At 37.8% G+C, this 16,239-nt stretch overlaps 1 protein-coding gene across 1 annotated transcript in view; it reads left to right on the forward strand.

Moving 5' to 3' along the window:
* ABCA12 (ATP binding cassette subfamily A member 12) overlaps positions 1-16,239 on the forward strand; it is a 169,270-nt gene that overhangs the window by 48,646 nt on the left and 104,385 nt on the right. Inside the window, exons 3-4 of the mRNA XM_039233104.1 lie at positions 5,813-5,966; positions 14,967-15,058. Coding sequence (XP_039089035.1) covers positions 5,813-5,966; positions 14,967-15,058 — 246 coding nt within the window. The remainder of the gene's footprint in view (positions 1-5,812; positions 5,967-14,966; positions 15,059-16,239) is intronic.

The following is a 16,239-nucleotide window of genomic DNA, read 5'->3' on the forward strand; positions in this document are numbered from 1 at the left end:
GCTTCATTATTGAAAAGACTGTGACATTTCTTTCTTAAATAATACAATGAATAGAAAACAGCACTTCTGTGGATAGTGCCAACAAGCAACATGACCCTGAATTTATAATGGAAGTGGGTGAAAATCCTTCTGTGGAGGTTGAAAAAGGGAAAAGAGTAAGGGGAGATATTGAGGGAAATGGGCCTTCTTGGCTGTTCCAGTGAGTAAAGAGATACAGGAGTAGATGAAAGGAGTAGCCAGAGGAAAAGAGAAAATAATTGGAAATTGAGTCCAAAAAGGGCAGTGGTCAGTGGAAAGGAAAGAACAAAAGATTGAGAAATGGAGGAAAAGGGATATTGAGGGATATTAAATAAATTAGATTAAATGAAGGAAGAGAAAAAGAAGAAGATGTGGAAGATGTGAAAATAAGAAGCGAGCAAGGCAGAAAACAGAAGACAAGTGTAAGCGGTCATCTCCTCAGGGGTCAGCAAACTAGAGCCTGCAGGCCAAATCTAGTCTGTTGCCTTTTTATTTCTATTTTTCTAATAAATAAAGCTTTATTGGAATACAGTCAGGATTATTAATGTGCACACTGTCTATGGCTGCTTCTAGTCTACAATGGCAGAGTTTAGTAATTGTGATGGAGACAGTTATGTCTCACAGCTAAAAATATTCACTATCTGACCCTTCTAGAAAAGTTTGTAGTCTAATACTGTTGACAAACTGTAGTGTTGTGCATCAGAATTACCTAGAAGGCATGTTAAAATAAGGATTGCTGAACCTAATCCCCAGAGTTACTGATTAAGTAGATGTAGGGTGAGATCTCAAGTTTTTATTTCTAGTAAGTTCCCAGGTGATGCTGATGCTGGTTCAGGAACTGCACTCTGAGAACCACTGCTCTAATCTATACATTATATCACACTAGTGTTGTTCTGAATAAGGCATTTTGTGAAGAAAAGGAAAAGAAAACCAAATTTGGTCCCCTTTTTAGGTAAACATAGATGTATAGGTTGATATCACAATTCTTTACAAAGTATTTTTTAAAATTCTTTTATTTTTTACTTTCTATTAAAATTTTTTAATGTTTATTTATTTTTGAGAGAGAGAGGGGGAGACTGAGCAGAGGAGGAGCAGAGAGTGAGGGAGAGACAGAATCCAAAGCAGGCTCCAGGTTCTGAGCTGCCAGCACAGAGCTCGATGTGGGGCTTGAACCTGTGAACTGTGAGATCATGACCTGACCCAAAGTCGGATGCTTAATTGACTGAGCCACCCAGGCACCCCTCTTTTTTTTTTTTTTTTAATTCTTAAACTGGATCTTTTTATAATGCTGCTTCCATTCTTAAAACAATGAAAGCTGAATCAGATTTAGTTAAAACCTTAGCTATTTATGGTTTGTTCCTAAAAATGTTTGTTAGTTTGGTCTGATTCAACTCCCTGAAATAACATCCCTGAAATAACTGAAATAGTAATCTGTCAGTGTTATTACTGAACTATATTGATAATGTTGACTGCATCCACTTTATGAGAATAACCTCTCCCCACCCACAGGTGGCTGCTCAGACCACGTCAATGGCTCTGCATGGAGCCTCTGAAAAACTAAACCATAAGTGAATTGGGATCTTGCTTACCACTCACCCACCTCACTCCCAGACTATTCTGGCGTCTTCTGGTTACAATTTCCCCAGGGAATTGCAAGTTTGTTGACAGTTTTTCTGATGGAGATAGTCATGAATGTTGTTCTAAGTATGAGAACTTCGGGAATCATGATACCAAGGAATTTATCCTGCGCAAGCTCTCCATCCCAAAACCTTAGATCTGTTTTGTTTTTTTAATCAACCTACAGGTGGCACAATGGTTTGCATAATTATAGCCTTCCTCTACTTGTGTCCTTAAATCTATGCCCTGGCTATGAATGTGGGCAGCCAATTATTAGCCCTAATTTTTCATGCTCCATGTTTGCTACACAGAAGTTCTGTGAGGGATAGAGAAATGTTTCTTTTTTTCCTGCATCCTAGCATTTACAGATATAAAGAGAAACATAATTTTGGAACCTGAAAGTGCCAGAGACACCTTCAGAATAGAATTGAGTTCAATTTAGAATCAGCAGCTCTTTAAAACATGTGATGGTTTGATTCTACCATTGCTCTCTATGGTTGCCTCCTTGCACACACGTAATCAAGATGGGCAGGAGAAGGAAAAAATATCTATTCTTACCTACAAGAAAACTGCTAAAATTTAATTGTATTTGGTTCTGACTTCTTAGTTTTAGAGGATCTCCAGATAATGTGAAAAGCTGATGTGTATGAGAAACTATATAATGGATGTGAAAGAAGGATGAATGACATAAATGTATGTCGCATGCCTACCGTATTATGGTGAATAAGTGGATGCTTAATAAGTCAATAGTTGTTGCAACGGACACTTCCTTATCTTAATGAGGGTATGGTTCTAAGTTAAAAGGTGATGGTAGAATAAATTATACAGGCAATCTATGCTGTGCATGGCACTGTGTTAACTAAAATGTGTACACACCTAAACCAATTCCTCATTTGCATGAACTCATTGTAACAGGTTAAATATCTGTTATCAAAAAACCTGTGTGAAGCATGAGCTATCTGTACATTGGACACTGTGGGAGCTTTTAAAAAGTTTTTAAAGACCCCCTGGGTTGAATCTTCCTATAAAGTAAGTATATCTATAGTAATTACAATGAGGAATGTTGTGGGTTTAAATGCCTCGAAATTCCTCTCTAAAATTTGAAAGTTATGATCAATGCCAGAGAAACTGAAATTGGACGTCATGTGCCACCACTTTTCAGATCTTCTTCCCATAATGTCTTTTCCCATGTTTTCCTTCTCTTCCTGTTGTGGTTTGGCTTCTCATGAGCTGTTGTTTTCAGCACTGCCCAGCTCGTCATCACCTTGATAAATGGCATACAGCAAAGGAGTCATCCGCCTCTGTTGTCCTGCTATCTGCTTTCCATTCAAAGGACCCACTGCACGTGTTTGAGATCAAATAGTAATAAGGCCATTTGCAAACCCACACTCTGAGAGAGCGGCTGCAGTTGGGAACTGTGTAAGAGGGTAGATCACCATTAGTGGTGAAGTTTCACCACAGTTTTGTCAAGGTCTTGCTGTACGTGTCCACTGTGGCAGAATTTTGATGCAGAGGAGTAATTTGAAAAGTTAACAGGCAGTTTATATGTTACTCCCTAGCTCATTCAAGGAATTGGGCTACGATGAAAGCATTGAAGGTTCACGCCAGATTCATTGGGTTTAATGTTAGGAGAGATGCTGCTCTTTCTGGTGTCAGAAAGGGATACTGCATAGAAGGTAGTGGTGAATACTTTAGTGGATTTAAGTTCTCTCCAATTTCTTCTGAATTTCTAAAACTTTAATTCATACCAGTGTTATTTCATGTATTAGTTTCCTAAGGCTGTTGTACACAAACTTAATGGGTTAAACACCACAAACTTAATGGGTTAAACACACCACCAACTTATTTGAAGTGGGGTTGGGAGATGGGTAAAATAGGCGAAGGGGATTAAGAGGTACAAACTTCCAGTTATAAAATATATAAGTCAAGGGGATATAAAGTGCAGTATTAGGAATATAGTCAATAATATTTTAACAACTTTGTGTAATGACAGATGCTAACTAGACTTACCATGTATATTTCACAATGTATATAAATATTGGATCACTATGTTTTATGCCCAAATCTAATATAATACTATATGTCAACTATACTTCAGGTTTTTTTTATGATTTTTTAAAAATTTATTTCTGAGAGAGGAGGCAGCATGAACAGGGGAGGGTCAGAGAGAGGGGGAGACACAGACTCTGAAGCAGGCTCCAGGCTCTGAGCTAGCTGCCAGCACAGAACCCGATGCAGGGCTCAAATCCACGAACCACAAGATCATGATCTGACCCAAAGTCAGACGTGTAACCGACTGAGCCACCCAGGCGCCCCAACTATACTTCAGTTTTAAAAAAACTTCCACCAACTTATTACTTTATTGTTCTGGAGATCAGAAGTCCAAAATTTAGTCTTAGTGGGATTAAAATTAAGTTGTTGGCAGGGACTCATTCCTTCTGGGGGCTCTAGGAGACTGTGTCCTTGCCTTTTCTAGCATCTAGCCTTTCCTTGGCTTTTGCTTTCTTTATCTTCAAAGTCAACAGTACAACATCTTTCCATCTCTCTCCTTTTCCCCTCTTTACTTCTGGCCAACTCTCATATGACCCATCCCCTTTTATTTCCAATTTCTGTATGTAGAGCTATATTTAAGTTACTTAGATAAAATTTCTATTTATTATTCTTTCTGCTAATATATTGATGCATACTTAGCTCAGTTGCTCATACTATTTTTTGTAGCCTTTCCTTTTTCTTTTTATGTTTAATGAAAACATACTTGTACTGACACCCTTTTTGACAGATTCATGAGGAAGTTAAGGTTTTGCTTTTTAGTCTTCAGTTTGGAATTACTCTTATAGTTTTGAAACCTGCCTTTTGTGATAATTCATTGTCTCCTCATATTCCTCCCAAAAGAGAAACCTAGTGTTTTAATATTAGACCTAATTACAGAAAGATTTTTGGTTTTCAGTTTGCCTATTTCTTTTTTTTTTTTTTTTGGATTTTTTTTTTTTTTTTTTTTCAAATAGTTTATTGTCAAATTAGTTCCCACATAACACTCAGTGCTCATCCCCACAAGTGTGTCCTCCTCCATGCCCATCCCCCCTCTCCCCCCACATCAGTTTGCCTATTTCTTGACATGTGTATGCCATCNAATAGTTTATTGTCAAATTAGTTCCCACATAACACTCAGTGCTCATCCCCACAAGTGTCCTCCTCCATGCCCATCCCCCCTCTCCCCCCACATCAGTTTGCCTATTTCTTGACATGTGTATGCCATCATTGTATTTTATAAAGCAAATACTAAAGGTTACAAAAACCCTTTCCTCGGGGCGCCTGGGTGACACAGTCAGTTAAGTGGCCGTCTTCAGCTCAGGTCATGATCTCACCAGCTCGTGCATTCGAGCCCTGCATTGGGCTCTATACTGACAGCTCGGAGCCTGGAGCCTGCTTCAGACTCTGTCTCTCTCTCTCTGTCCCTCCCTTATTCATACTCTGTCTCTGTCTCTCAAGATAAATGAATAAATAAATAAATAAATTAATTAATTAATTAAAAATTAAAAATTCTTGTTTTCTGTGACCTTAATATTAGGGATATTCATTTCTCCCATTATTACTGGATTTTAAGTTAGAAAAAATACTGTGTATAGGATAATTAAATTAGCTGTTATGCTAAACCGAAAACACTTCCCAATATCTGGAAGATTGACTGCATTTATAATGGCTTTGATTACAAAAGAAGACATGTATACTGTGAGAAAAAATAGTTACTATGTAGTTAAATGAAGATAAATAAAAATCATGTGAAATATACCACCCAGGAAATCCCTCCAGATTTTTATGTATACATATAATTATATTTTTTTTCAAGATTACAACTATTCTGGTCATGCTATTTTCTGATCTATTCATTTTAATTGGCAAGATACAAACATTTTCTGTATTATTTGACAAAATTTTTATTAGCTTGTATTGTGTTTTATCATATGAATATACTGTGATTTATTTTTAAAACACTCTAGCAGACTTTCTTCCAGCTATTTCCTTAGAATAAATCTCAGGAAAATAAATTTGTATGGCAACCTGTATTTTTACATTTTTGGATAGACAAAACAGAGTTACTACACATCTTTCCCTCCCCAGGCAAATGCCATAGTGATATAATTATTGTTTTATGCTTTGTTTTATTTTTTAATTTCAGGTTACCTTGCACCTCGAAACCTTCCTAGTACCGGCTTCTTCCCGTTCCTGCAAACCCTACTCTGTGACACAGACTCTAAATGCAAAGACACACCCTATGGGCCACAAGATCTACTTCGTAGGAAAGGAATTAATGATGCACTATTTAAAGACAGGTACGGGCACTTCCCAAGTGTGTTCTATTCTTTTGAGAGATCAGATCTTACTTCCTTATGAAATATCCAAGAAGACAACCAGGGTTATATATATGACTTTATTTTCTGTATCTGCAAATGTGGTGATCTAAATATGAACAAACAAGTGGGGTACATGCTGGTTTTACCATGTTTATGTGGGATTAAGCATAATCTACTTTGGATGAATTACTCACACTTTGCTTTCTAAGATGGGTGGCCAAGGCAATCCTCCTTAACTTCCCTCAGAGATTCTCTATTCCACCTCAAATTGTCAGTGACACATTGCCCTAAGATTTGATCACAAGCTTCAGATATAGGGCAATTGAGGAGAATTATCTCCTGGAAGAATAACATATTTATAGTACTCTATATGGTTACTTCCAGATGCATCAGAAACCAGGAGATGGCAAACGAGGAAATTAAAAGTCTAGAAAGCAAAGTAATAAAGTTGGAAGTATTCTTAATTCAGTAACAACCTTTAAATGAGGTTAATGTGTGTCCTATTTTATGGTGTGAAAGGCAGCTGAAGAATAAAGATAAGAAATCTAGACCATTAACAACCTGACTATAATCTCAATATTCTATCTTGGGATTCTAAACCTAAAGATACTCCCAGGAGCCCACCTGTCTGTAGAACTGAAAACAAAGTTGTAATCTTAATCAACCATGAGATAATTCTGGTGCAGATTTTTTAAAAAAGTGTTTCTCAAGGAAAGATTATATCTTTCTGATCTCTAATCTAATTAGATATCTCTGATATCTAATCAGAGGTATTTGGTTCTGAAATTTAATTTAAATTCCTTGGCATCTAACACCATTTCTCTATGAACATTATCATCATGATTTTGGTCATCAGATAATATGGGTGTTACTTTAAGAGAGAGCAACTGCAAGCTGTTTAGCATAAAATATAAACATATCAATAATTGCCATGGGAAATGACTCAGAACACATAAGTGTTGAGTTGCTAATTCACATTGGTTTTGTTATTTCAATAATGTAATGATTCTTGATGCTTAGAACATTCTGATGTTCATTCATTCATTTATTAATTTATTCAAGAAATAATGACAGAAATTTCTGTGTGCTAGGCAACATTGTGGACACTGTGATACAGAAATAAGTTGGACAAATCCTCTGCTCTGATGTTACTTCCATTCTAATGGCAAAGAAAGCAAAAAATGAGCAATCAAATAAATAAATAGCATAATTAATGATAATAACAATTGTGTTAGCAAGAAAAGAAAGCATGTCATATGCTAGAAGTTGAAAGGTAGGAAATGAATCGGGTGGTAAGAGGAGGCCTCTGCTAGCAGGTGGCATTTGGGTAGAAACCAGAAAGGACAGGAAGAGACCAGCAACAGCATATGAAGAGAGTATTCCAGTCAGAGAAACAGCAAAGAATACTCAGGTGGGGGTAAGCCTGACCATTTAGAGGAACAGAAAGTTACCTAATATTGCCAAAACATAGTAAGAGATGATACAAGGGGCTGGGGGTACGTGGAAAAGAAAGGCAGGAGACAGAGCATGCAGAATCTAACATGTAGAAAAAGGGAAAGGATTTGCATCTTATTTTTAGTATAGTAAGAAGCCATTGGAAAATGGTAAGCAAGGAGATGACATGACGTACTGTGTATGAAACCAGTGTGTTCTAAGTGCATACCTCAACTAACGCTAGTTACATTGTCTCTGTGAGGAGACCAAAAGCTAACTAGAGCCTATGCCCCGTTAGTAATCAGAGTAGAGGAAGGATGGAAGCATGGCATCCTGGTCGTTCAACTAGTTCACAGATGGTCTGTGTGTCCCCATGTAAGTGGTGAATGAGGCACATCCATGACCATGTTCCAATAGGGAAGGGAAATATCAAACCAATAATCATAATGGGAGAGAGTACAATGAAAAGTACCAGAAAGACACTGAAGGAAGACACTCCATCTTTAGAGAGAGCTTTCAGGTGGGGTAATCAGGTTGATCTTCATGAAGGGGTTGCACCTGCGATTAGACATTTCATAAACCAAGGGTTAAAGAGGACATAGAAAACATTAATGTCCCATATTTACAAATTGAATTGCAGCTCTCCTGGAGCTATCAACTTTATACGTTTTTCTTTTTTCTTGTGAAGAACTAAGTTACAGTGAGAGAAATTGTGAACAGTATCTAAGACTGTATAAATGTACCTTCCTAAAAAAGAGTATTTTTCTGGGTGACATCATATGGAACTACACTCATAAAGTTGCCTGAGATGAGCCACTGAGTTGGTTTTAGAACTAGGATTAAAGTCCAGCTTTATTTTATCCTCTTGTTGATGATTCTCTAGGCAGATGGACATGTCTGCTTTTTTGGTTGTCTTCTAGCCCCCAGGTAGTTTGTCTAGCTCAAACTGTATATTGCTGTATATTCAGCATTTTCCCTAAACTACCACGTAATTGGAACTTAATTTAGAAAATTATGTACAATAACAAAATTGCACTAATGATATTTCCCACCATGCTATTAACTTTTATGGTTTATACAGCCATGCAGTGAAACTGGGGCATGGATACTGGGTAAGCGGTTCCACTAAATTGCTTCCCTTGGTAAAGGAAGATTCACCAGCATAGCATCATTAAGGAAACAAAATAATCTTCTTTTTCTGTTTTGTAAGTGAAGGGAAGAAAATGCCATCTTTGGCGTCATCAAAAGACGCTCACTTTTTAAAAAATTTTATTTATTTAATTTTAATAAACTCTTCTGAAAGTAGTGATCACACTGCAGTCACTACTTGCTGGCCAGTCACCACGTATTTTGAGGTTTTTGCATTGGCACCAGCCCTCTGTTATTAAATTCATACTTCTTTAGGCATTATCTTCAGGATGAGGTGCTTTAAAATAAAAATCCAGCACTATACTCAGCATCCACTCTAAGTAGCTGTCTGGAAAAAGAAACATTACATTGATGGTTCCCCTGCTCATTTGTACAACAGATGATGCACCATCACAGGACTCACCCTTGCGGTGCTCCTCCCTCTGCACTGCCTCTAAGAATATATCAGAACAGTGGGAGCCCCTGGCTGTGCCATTGCTCACACAGCTGGCGAATGTGAAGATCATCCTACAGAGCTCACAGGGTCATTATTTGGAGAAGTGATTCAGCATTCCTGAAAATCCTGTGGGACAATTGCCTCCACAGATTTGCTCCCTATCTCTGTCTTGCCAACACACATCTGTGACCTGTGGTTTCCACACCCCTCCTGAATGGCTTTCCCAGAACTTTTAACATAGCTAATTGTATCCTATTCAGGGATAATTTTTAAATGCCCATGCTTTTGTTTAGTACCGAAAAATATGGTTGTGTTTAGAAATTAACCTAAAGATATCATTGGGAACGTAAGGTAAATGGAAGTACAACAGATATGTGTCCTCTTGACTATAAAGGTGACATGAGATGTATGGGTTTCACAATGTATTAATTTCAGAGCAATTCATAACCATGTTGTAATCATTTTAGAATCATTTGCTCATGTTAAAATAAAGGGTTAAAATTTTATTTCTCAAAAAGCAAAGCGGGAGGATATCTTAGCTGCCATGCAAGCAAAATTGTTAATTTACTGAGTAAGAATGTATTGAATATGTACCATGTGCTGGAGATGATGCAATTCACTGCAGATATGAAGGTGAATAACGTGTGTCCTCTGCTCTGTACAAACTTACAATCAAGTGCGAAAAAGAGAGAAACAAACAGGTAAATTACCATATAACATGGTAAATGTGATGAGCATTTATTTGGGTCTCACTGGGCCCAGAACATGAGACAACAAAGGGGAAGAGTTATAACAGATAGGTGAAGATCTTGTGTTTGCCCGAGGAATATGGATCTAGGAAGATATATTGGGATAGATCTTGGATATATTGCATATATATGATTGGAATGGATAGAGTTTCGGGTAGGGCAATGTCAGGAGAGTTCTCTGGAGGCTTTAATGGTGTGATCATTAAGGGCAGATAGAGTGGTGGATACCAGACTGAGGAAGCTTTGTTTGAGTTAGGTCATAAAGACAGAATCCCAGAATTTAATGAAGGAGAGAAATAGAGGCCCTTCCATAGCTTAGAGGAATAGGCAAATAGTGATGGAAAAATTTATAAATTTCCTTATAGTGTTGCCAAATTAATCAACCTGTTTCAGGACCAGGTAGGACATAGTCTGTGTCACCTGGAAGATACTGTGCTGTTATCTCCCCCATATTTTGTATATTTCTGATACACATCTATTCACTAACACGTTTCCTCATCTGCCCATCATAGTGCCTTTAACAGTTTTTGGAAAAATTTAGTTCAGGGGTGCCTGGGTGACTCAGTCTGTTAAGCGACCGACTTCGGCTCAGGTCATGCTCTCACAGTTCATGGGTTCGAGCCCCACACTGGGTTCTGTGCTGACTGCTAGCTCAGAGCCTGGAGCCTGCTTCAGATTCTGTGTCTCCTTCTCTCTCTGACCCTCCCCTGCTCACGCTGTCTCTATCTCTCTCTCAGAAATAAATAAAACAGTAAAAAAAAATTTAAAAAAAGAAAAATTTAGTTCAGATATATATTATATCTCCAAAGTCCCTCCTAAGCATGTAAAAATACCTTAGCACAGAGGAACATATTAAGACATTTTTAAATTTTAACATCTTAACTGGTTGGATTGGTCAGTGGTCCACCTAGAAAAGACATCCATTTTGAGCATGGGCAGGCAGGGATTGTATCTGCAGCATGGACAACCCTGAAAGAATGAGCATTAGGTTGAACTAGAAGAAAACAATGTAAACAATTAAGATTTTCCTGTGAATGACATCTGCTTGGGGGTAGCCAGGAAGGACAGCTGTGTCAAGTCACTGCGGGGGCCACGGCCATGCAATGTCTTTATTTATAATTAAAAGTCAATAATGAATGTCTTCCGAACCTGGAATCAGAATTGGCCTAGAGCACATCCCACATCTTCTTTCCAGGTGTCACTCTATACCTGTATGATCAGTCTGGGGAAAAAAGGGAAAAAATATAAAAATTTAACTAATGCTTGGAGGCAAAAAAGAATGTCAGAATTTTCTTTCTAGGACTTGCCATATGTGTCTTCCCTGAAAGCAGTTCTTTTTATAGACAGAATTTACCGTGGCGCACATGGAGACCGCCTACACAGGTAATCTTCCCCACTCACAGGAAACAGAAAGACACCCAGGATGAGTGCATAAATTCTACCATTATGATGATATCTATAAATGTGGCATTTCACAAATGTAACTGTTGGTAGACATGTCTGAGAAGACGTAAAATCTACTCTGGGCCTAGTTTCCCTTCCAGTATATTAAATTCAACATTTTGAATCTGAGATACTTCTTTTATTGAATTCCACTCCAAAACAGAGACCTATAAATGCCACTGAGGTAGGATCTACTTCATCAGCGTCATAAAAGAGAATCCCTTAGCCATCTCCATGCTACTGCACAAATGTCTGGGTCCCATAAAAGGTGGTTAACTGATACCACAGGCCACTTGGGAATTTAATTCAGGCTTTCTTGCCCCAGCTAACAAGTTGGATTTTCTGAGTTCAGGTGAGCCTGTGTGCTGGATTCAGGGGGCGTCTAAGTTTTGCATTTGCTTTAATATTCTTCCCAGAGATATCTAGCATGAGATAGATTCTCTGAGACTTCCTCAGGGCTTTTGGAGTTCTTGACCAGTTTTTTTAAGTCTCCTGAGTGCGTCCTAAAGGGCAGGAATGGGGATGAGTCATCACAGAATAAATTCACTTATTTGTAACAGCCTGTTGCTGGGTTTCTCACCGTCAGAACTGTTGCTGCTTGGGGCCAGATAATTCTTTGTTGTGCTGTCATTGTAGGATAGTCAGCAGCATCCCTATCCTTTACCCACTAGATGACTGTAGTACCACCCCTTCTACTTGTGATGACCAAAAAAATATGTCTCCAGTCATTGCTAGATGTCTGCTAGGAGGAGGGCCAAAATTGACCCCTGTTGAGAACCACTGGTCTAGTGAGAAGGTGAAGGAAAAATTTTAAGGTAGCAAGGAGGTTAAATTAAGGTTGTGATTCTAGGATCTTGCTCTATAAGAAACACAATTATATCTCTAATTTTAGCAGCCCCTGTCATATGTTATTGTCTCCTGTGCATGTCCTTACTTAGCTAATATTATTAGTGTATTATAATCCCAGTTCTTTATTTGACTATTCCAATATGTTAGTAGAAGTTTCATAAATATTGAATTAATCAATGAATATGGTAGGTACAGTGCATGATTATACATTGTTGTCTGCCATGCCATTCCTGGGTGTTTTCTCTTTTAAGGACCTTTGCAGAAACAGATATGAAACAATGGGGAACAGGCTAAACTATTAAACAAACAAACAAAAAATAACGCAACTTCCTTAGCTATCCGTTCTTTAATTTTTTTAATTTTTTTAATGTTTCTTTCTTTTTGAGAGACAGAGTGTGAGCAGTCAAGGGACAGAGAGAGAAGGAGACACAGAATCCAAAGCAGACTCCAGGCTCTGAGCTGTCAGCACAAAGCCTTATGTGGGACTTGAGATCATGACTTGAGTCAAAGTTGAATGCTTAACCAACTGAGCCACCTAGGTGCCCCTTGTGGTTTCCATTTTAAGAGTTTAAAGACAAAAGATTTTTTTGAGTGTTGTGGCAGTGGACACATACCATCACACCACATCTTGTAGATGCAAAATGAAACTGGGAGGAATTTGTAGGCAGTGGGACAGCAAAGCCCACATGATATTCTGATCTCTCACCCCAACAGAAAGGCAAACCAAGGCCACATACAGGAGAGGTACGACCTCCCCACTCCTGTTATATGGAATGAGTGGGTGACCATGTAACCATGGATACTTCCTGGTCAAGGAGAGGTCCTATTAGAAGAGAGGCATCTGTAGTTCTTTGTCTGGAAGCAGCCATTTTATTGTTGAGCCAAGTTAGACTTGCTGAGCCAGCAGCTTGCTGGGAAGGGGATGAGCTTGTCTTTCTTTGGTCTTTGGGGGCGCCTGGGTGGCTCAGTCGGTTAAGCGTCTGACTTTGGCTCAGGCCATGATCTCATGGTTCGTGAATTTGAGCCCCTCGTTGGGCTCTGTGCTGACAGCTCAGAGCCTGGAGCCAGCTTCGGATTCTGTATCTCCCTCTCTGCCTGCCCCTACTCTGCTCATACTCTGTCTCTTTCTCTCAAAAATAAATAAAACATCAAAAAAATTTTTTTAAAAAGAATATTTGAAAGAGTAGTTTTAGGACTCTTCTCTGAATGTGGGAAGATGACCAAAGTGTCCTCTGTCTCTTAACTTATATTTTCTTTGTTTCCTACCACCTCTTCTGTTTCCTCTCCCACTCACATTCATTATTCAGTCTCTGTTTTCTCTTGCTCCTTCTTTGCTCATGTTGATCTTTGTCATTCTCCCTTTGGTTTTTGTTGCTGTCCCTATTCCTTAAAATTTTTATGAAGGCAGTTTTCCCCTTTATTTTCAAAATGTGTTTATTCAATCATCCTCTTTATAGTATTTCAAGCTGAACTAAAAAAAGTGTTGAGAAAAAGAAAAGTGAACCTGACTTTCTCAAACTTTCTAAAACTTCTTTTTGAGAGAAGGGAAAAGGTACAGGTCAGTTCTTATTTTTATCTGAGCAGTTTTCCCATCCAAATAGTCAGCATAAGGAATGTAAAAAGATTTAGGGGAATATAGTCATGGTCATGAATAATTCAAATATACATTAAGAATGCAGAACTTTTGGAGCAACCAGTGCATTTTATAGAGAATATTGGAAAAACACTAGGGAGTGAAAACAAATATCACCTCTTCTTCCCATTTTTACTAAAAGGACACACTAAAATAGAAAAAAAAAAACAGATTTTTCCCAATTATAAATCACAAAGTACCTGTAACCATGATTCAGATCTTGTTTCTAAAAGAAGTTAAATTGAACCTCAAGCATATGGAACTTCTTGCTTTTTCACTATTATATTTTTATACTGTCCTTATGTATCTTAAGTAAGCTTTTTTATAAACAAGTACACAAAATTCACTAACTTTTAGGAATTCCAAAAAGTATTCACATCCAGGCATCTGGACTGATTTCACTCTTGAAATATGTACATTTATTTTAGACAGTTACTTTAGGTGTATCAAGTTTTCAAGAAAATATGATTATCTCCATTTTAATAATTAACTAAAGAGGAAGCAAATTTTTAAAAAGAAGTTTCCTAAAGGTCCAGTAATGTTTCCTTCCCAAAGCTAGTGCGACCGTGATGCACAGGGATTCCTGGCACCACAATACTATCTTTGTCACGTTGATACATTCAGTACAATAAAATGTCTACTTTTATCATCGTACATTTCTTTAACACCTGGTACCACCTGTAATGACAATAGCCACAGAACTTGGCACAGACTAGACACTTAATAAAGTTGTGGTCTTTCCTTTCTTCCTTGAATCTGCCTTGTAGACATTCAGTTTTGATAGTCTTCAAAATGGTATCTATACCTTAATGTAGACAACCTGTTTTTCTTTCATGGGTGACAACTAAGCACACCTCTGTTTCGGTCCCTGAAACACAAGCACCACTGGGCTCTCATCACTTTGGAATCCTTCATCTTTTTAAATGAAATATAAAATATATAAAAAATATAAAATTATAAAAAACATATAAAAATATATATGTAATTATTTCCAATATTTAGCTCTAATGTCTTTTAAAAAAAATTTCCTTTTTATAAGATAAAAGTAAAAATAGCTGTTTTAAACTTCATCCAGGCCATTTTCTCTGAATAAAAATTTACCTTGTAGGAGAGTGTGTATATTCATTTGTGTGTGGTTAGGTGAGTTCTTCCATTACAATCCTAGAAAGTGGATTAAAAATTTGAAAGTCCTTGGAGAGCCCTGGAATCTGCCACATAATACATTGCTGTAACTAACTGAAATTAATGTAGGTGAAGTTATAGAGTTCTTGCTTTTTCTTCTCTAGTGAAATTCTGAGAAAGTCATCCAACCTGGAGAAGGACAGCAATTTATCACTCCAGAGCACCAAAGTTCCAGAAAGAAGGCACACACCACCGGGTAAGCTATTCTCTTCTGTCGAATTTAGAGCAGGCCTTTTGGAACAGCCAGCAAGGTCTAATCTTTGAAAGGGCTTTACTTTTAACTTTTCAGAGATGGAATGCCTAGAATATTCCTCAGAGATCTAAATGTTCCTTAAGGTTGCCTGAGTGTGGCGGTGCAATTATGCAAAGTTCTTGAGATAATTGGAAATTAAGTTCTTACTAAAATACTTTCTAGGAGCAAAAGCCTAGATGGTGCTAAATATGATGTTGAGAATTGCCTACTTTCTCCGAATTGGCTAGGGACTGTAGTTGTCTGCAATTAGGTGATCCTGGGATGGTTAGAAAGTTCAGTAGTAAAAAAATTACCATTTGCAACAACATGGGTGGACCTAGAAAGTATAATGTTAAGCGAAATAAGTCCATCCGAGAGAAAGACAAATGGCATATGATTTCACCTCTCTATGGAATTTAAGAAACAAAACAAATGTACGATTAAGGAAGAAAGAGACAAACCGAGAAACATTCTTAAATACAGAGAACAAAGTGGTGGTTGCCAGAGGGGAGGGGAGTGGCGGAGTGGTGAAATAGATAAAGGCGATCACTTACTTGTTGAGCACTGAGTAATGTATATAAATGTTGAATCACTATATGGTATACCTGAAACTAATAGAATACTCTATGTTAATTATACTTCAATTTAAAACAAAGAAAAAAATTACCGGATGAAGTCTTAGAAATTTGCCCAAATTGTTCATTTCATAGCTGAGGAATATGAGGCCTGACAAAGTTACATGCCCTGTCTGTGCTCACCCAGCAGACCTGATACTAGAGCAACAGTCAAGCCAGGACTCTTTCTGCTCCCCTTATTCCTCCCCTGCGATGCTCAGTATCAGTCTCTTAGGGGGGCTGCGTGCTTCCTTTACAGCGAGGCCAGGGGCCCTCACAGTTTAGTGTGCAGAAAAACTCTGCCTGAGCTGCCTGAGCCTTCCACCAAGTAATTCTGATGCAGATTGCCTTAAGAAACTCATTAGAAGCCATAAATCAGGGATAAACTCTCAAAAAAGAAGGACTATTTTGCATTCTTTCAACAAATATTTATAGAATGCCTGTTATCATGTAAGCTTGGTCCTATGTCCTAGGGATATATTAGTGAACAAAACAAAGATTGCTGTATGTTTGGAATGTGATTGGTACTCT

This window comes from Hyaena hyaena, unplaced genomic scaffold, assembly GCF_003009895.1.
Source record: "Hyaena hyaena isolate Hyena2069 unplaced genomic scaffold, ASM300989v1 scaffold_71, whole genome shotgun sequence".
NCBI lineage: Eukaryota > Metazoa > Chordata > Mammalia > Carnivora > Hyaenidae > Hyaena > Hyaena hyaena.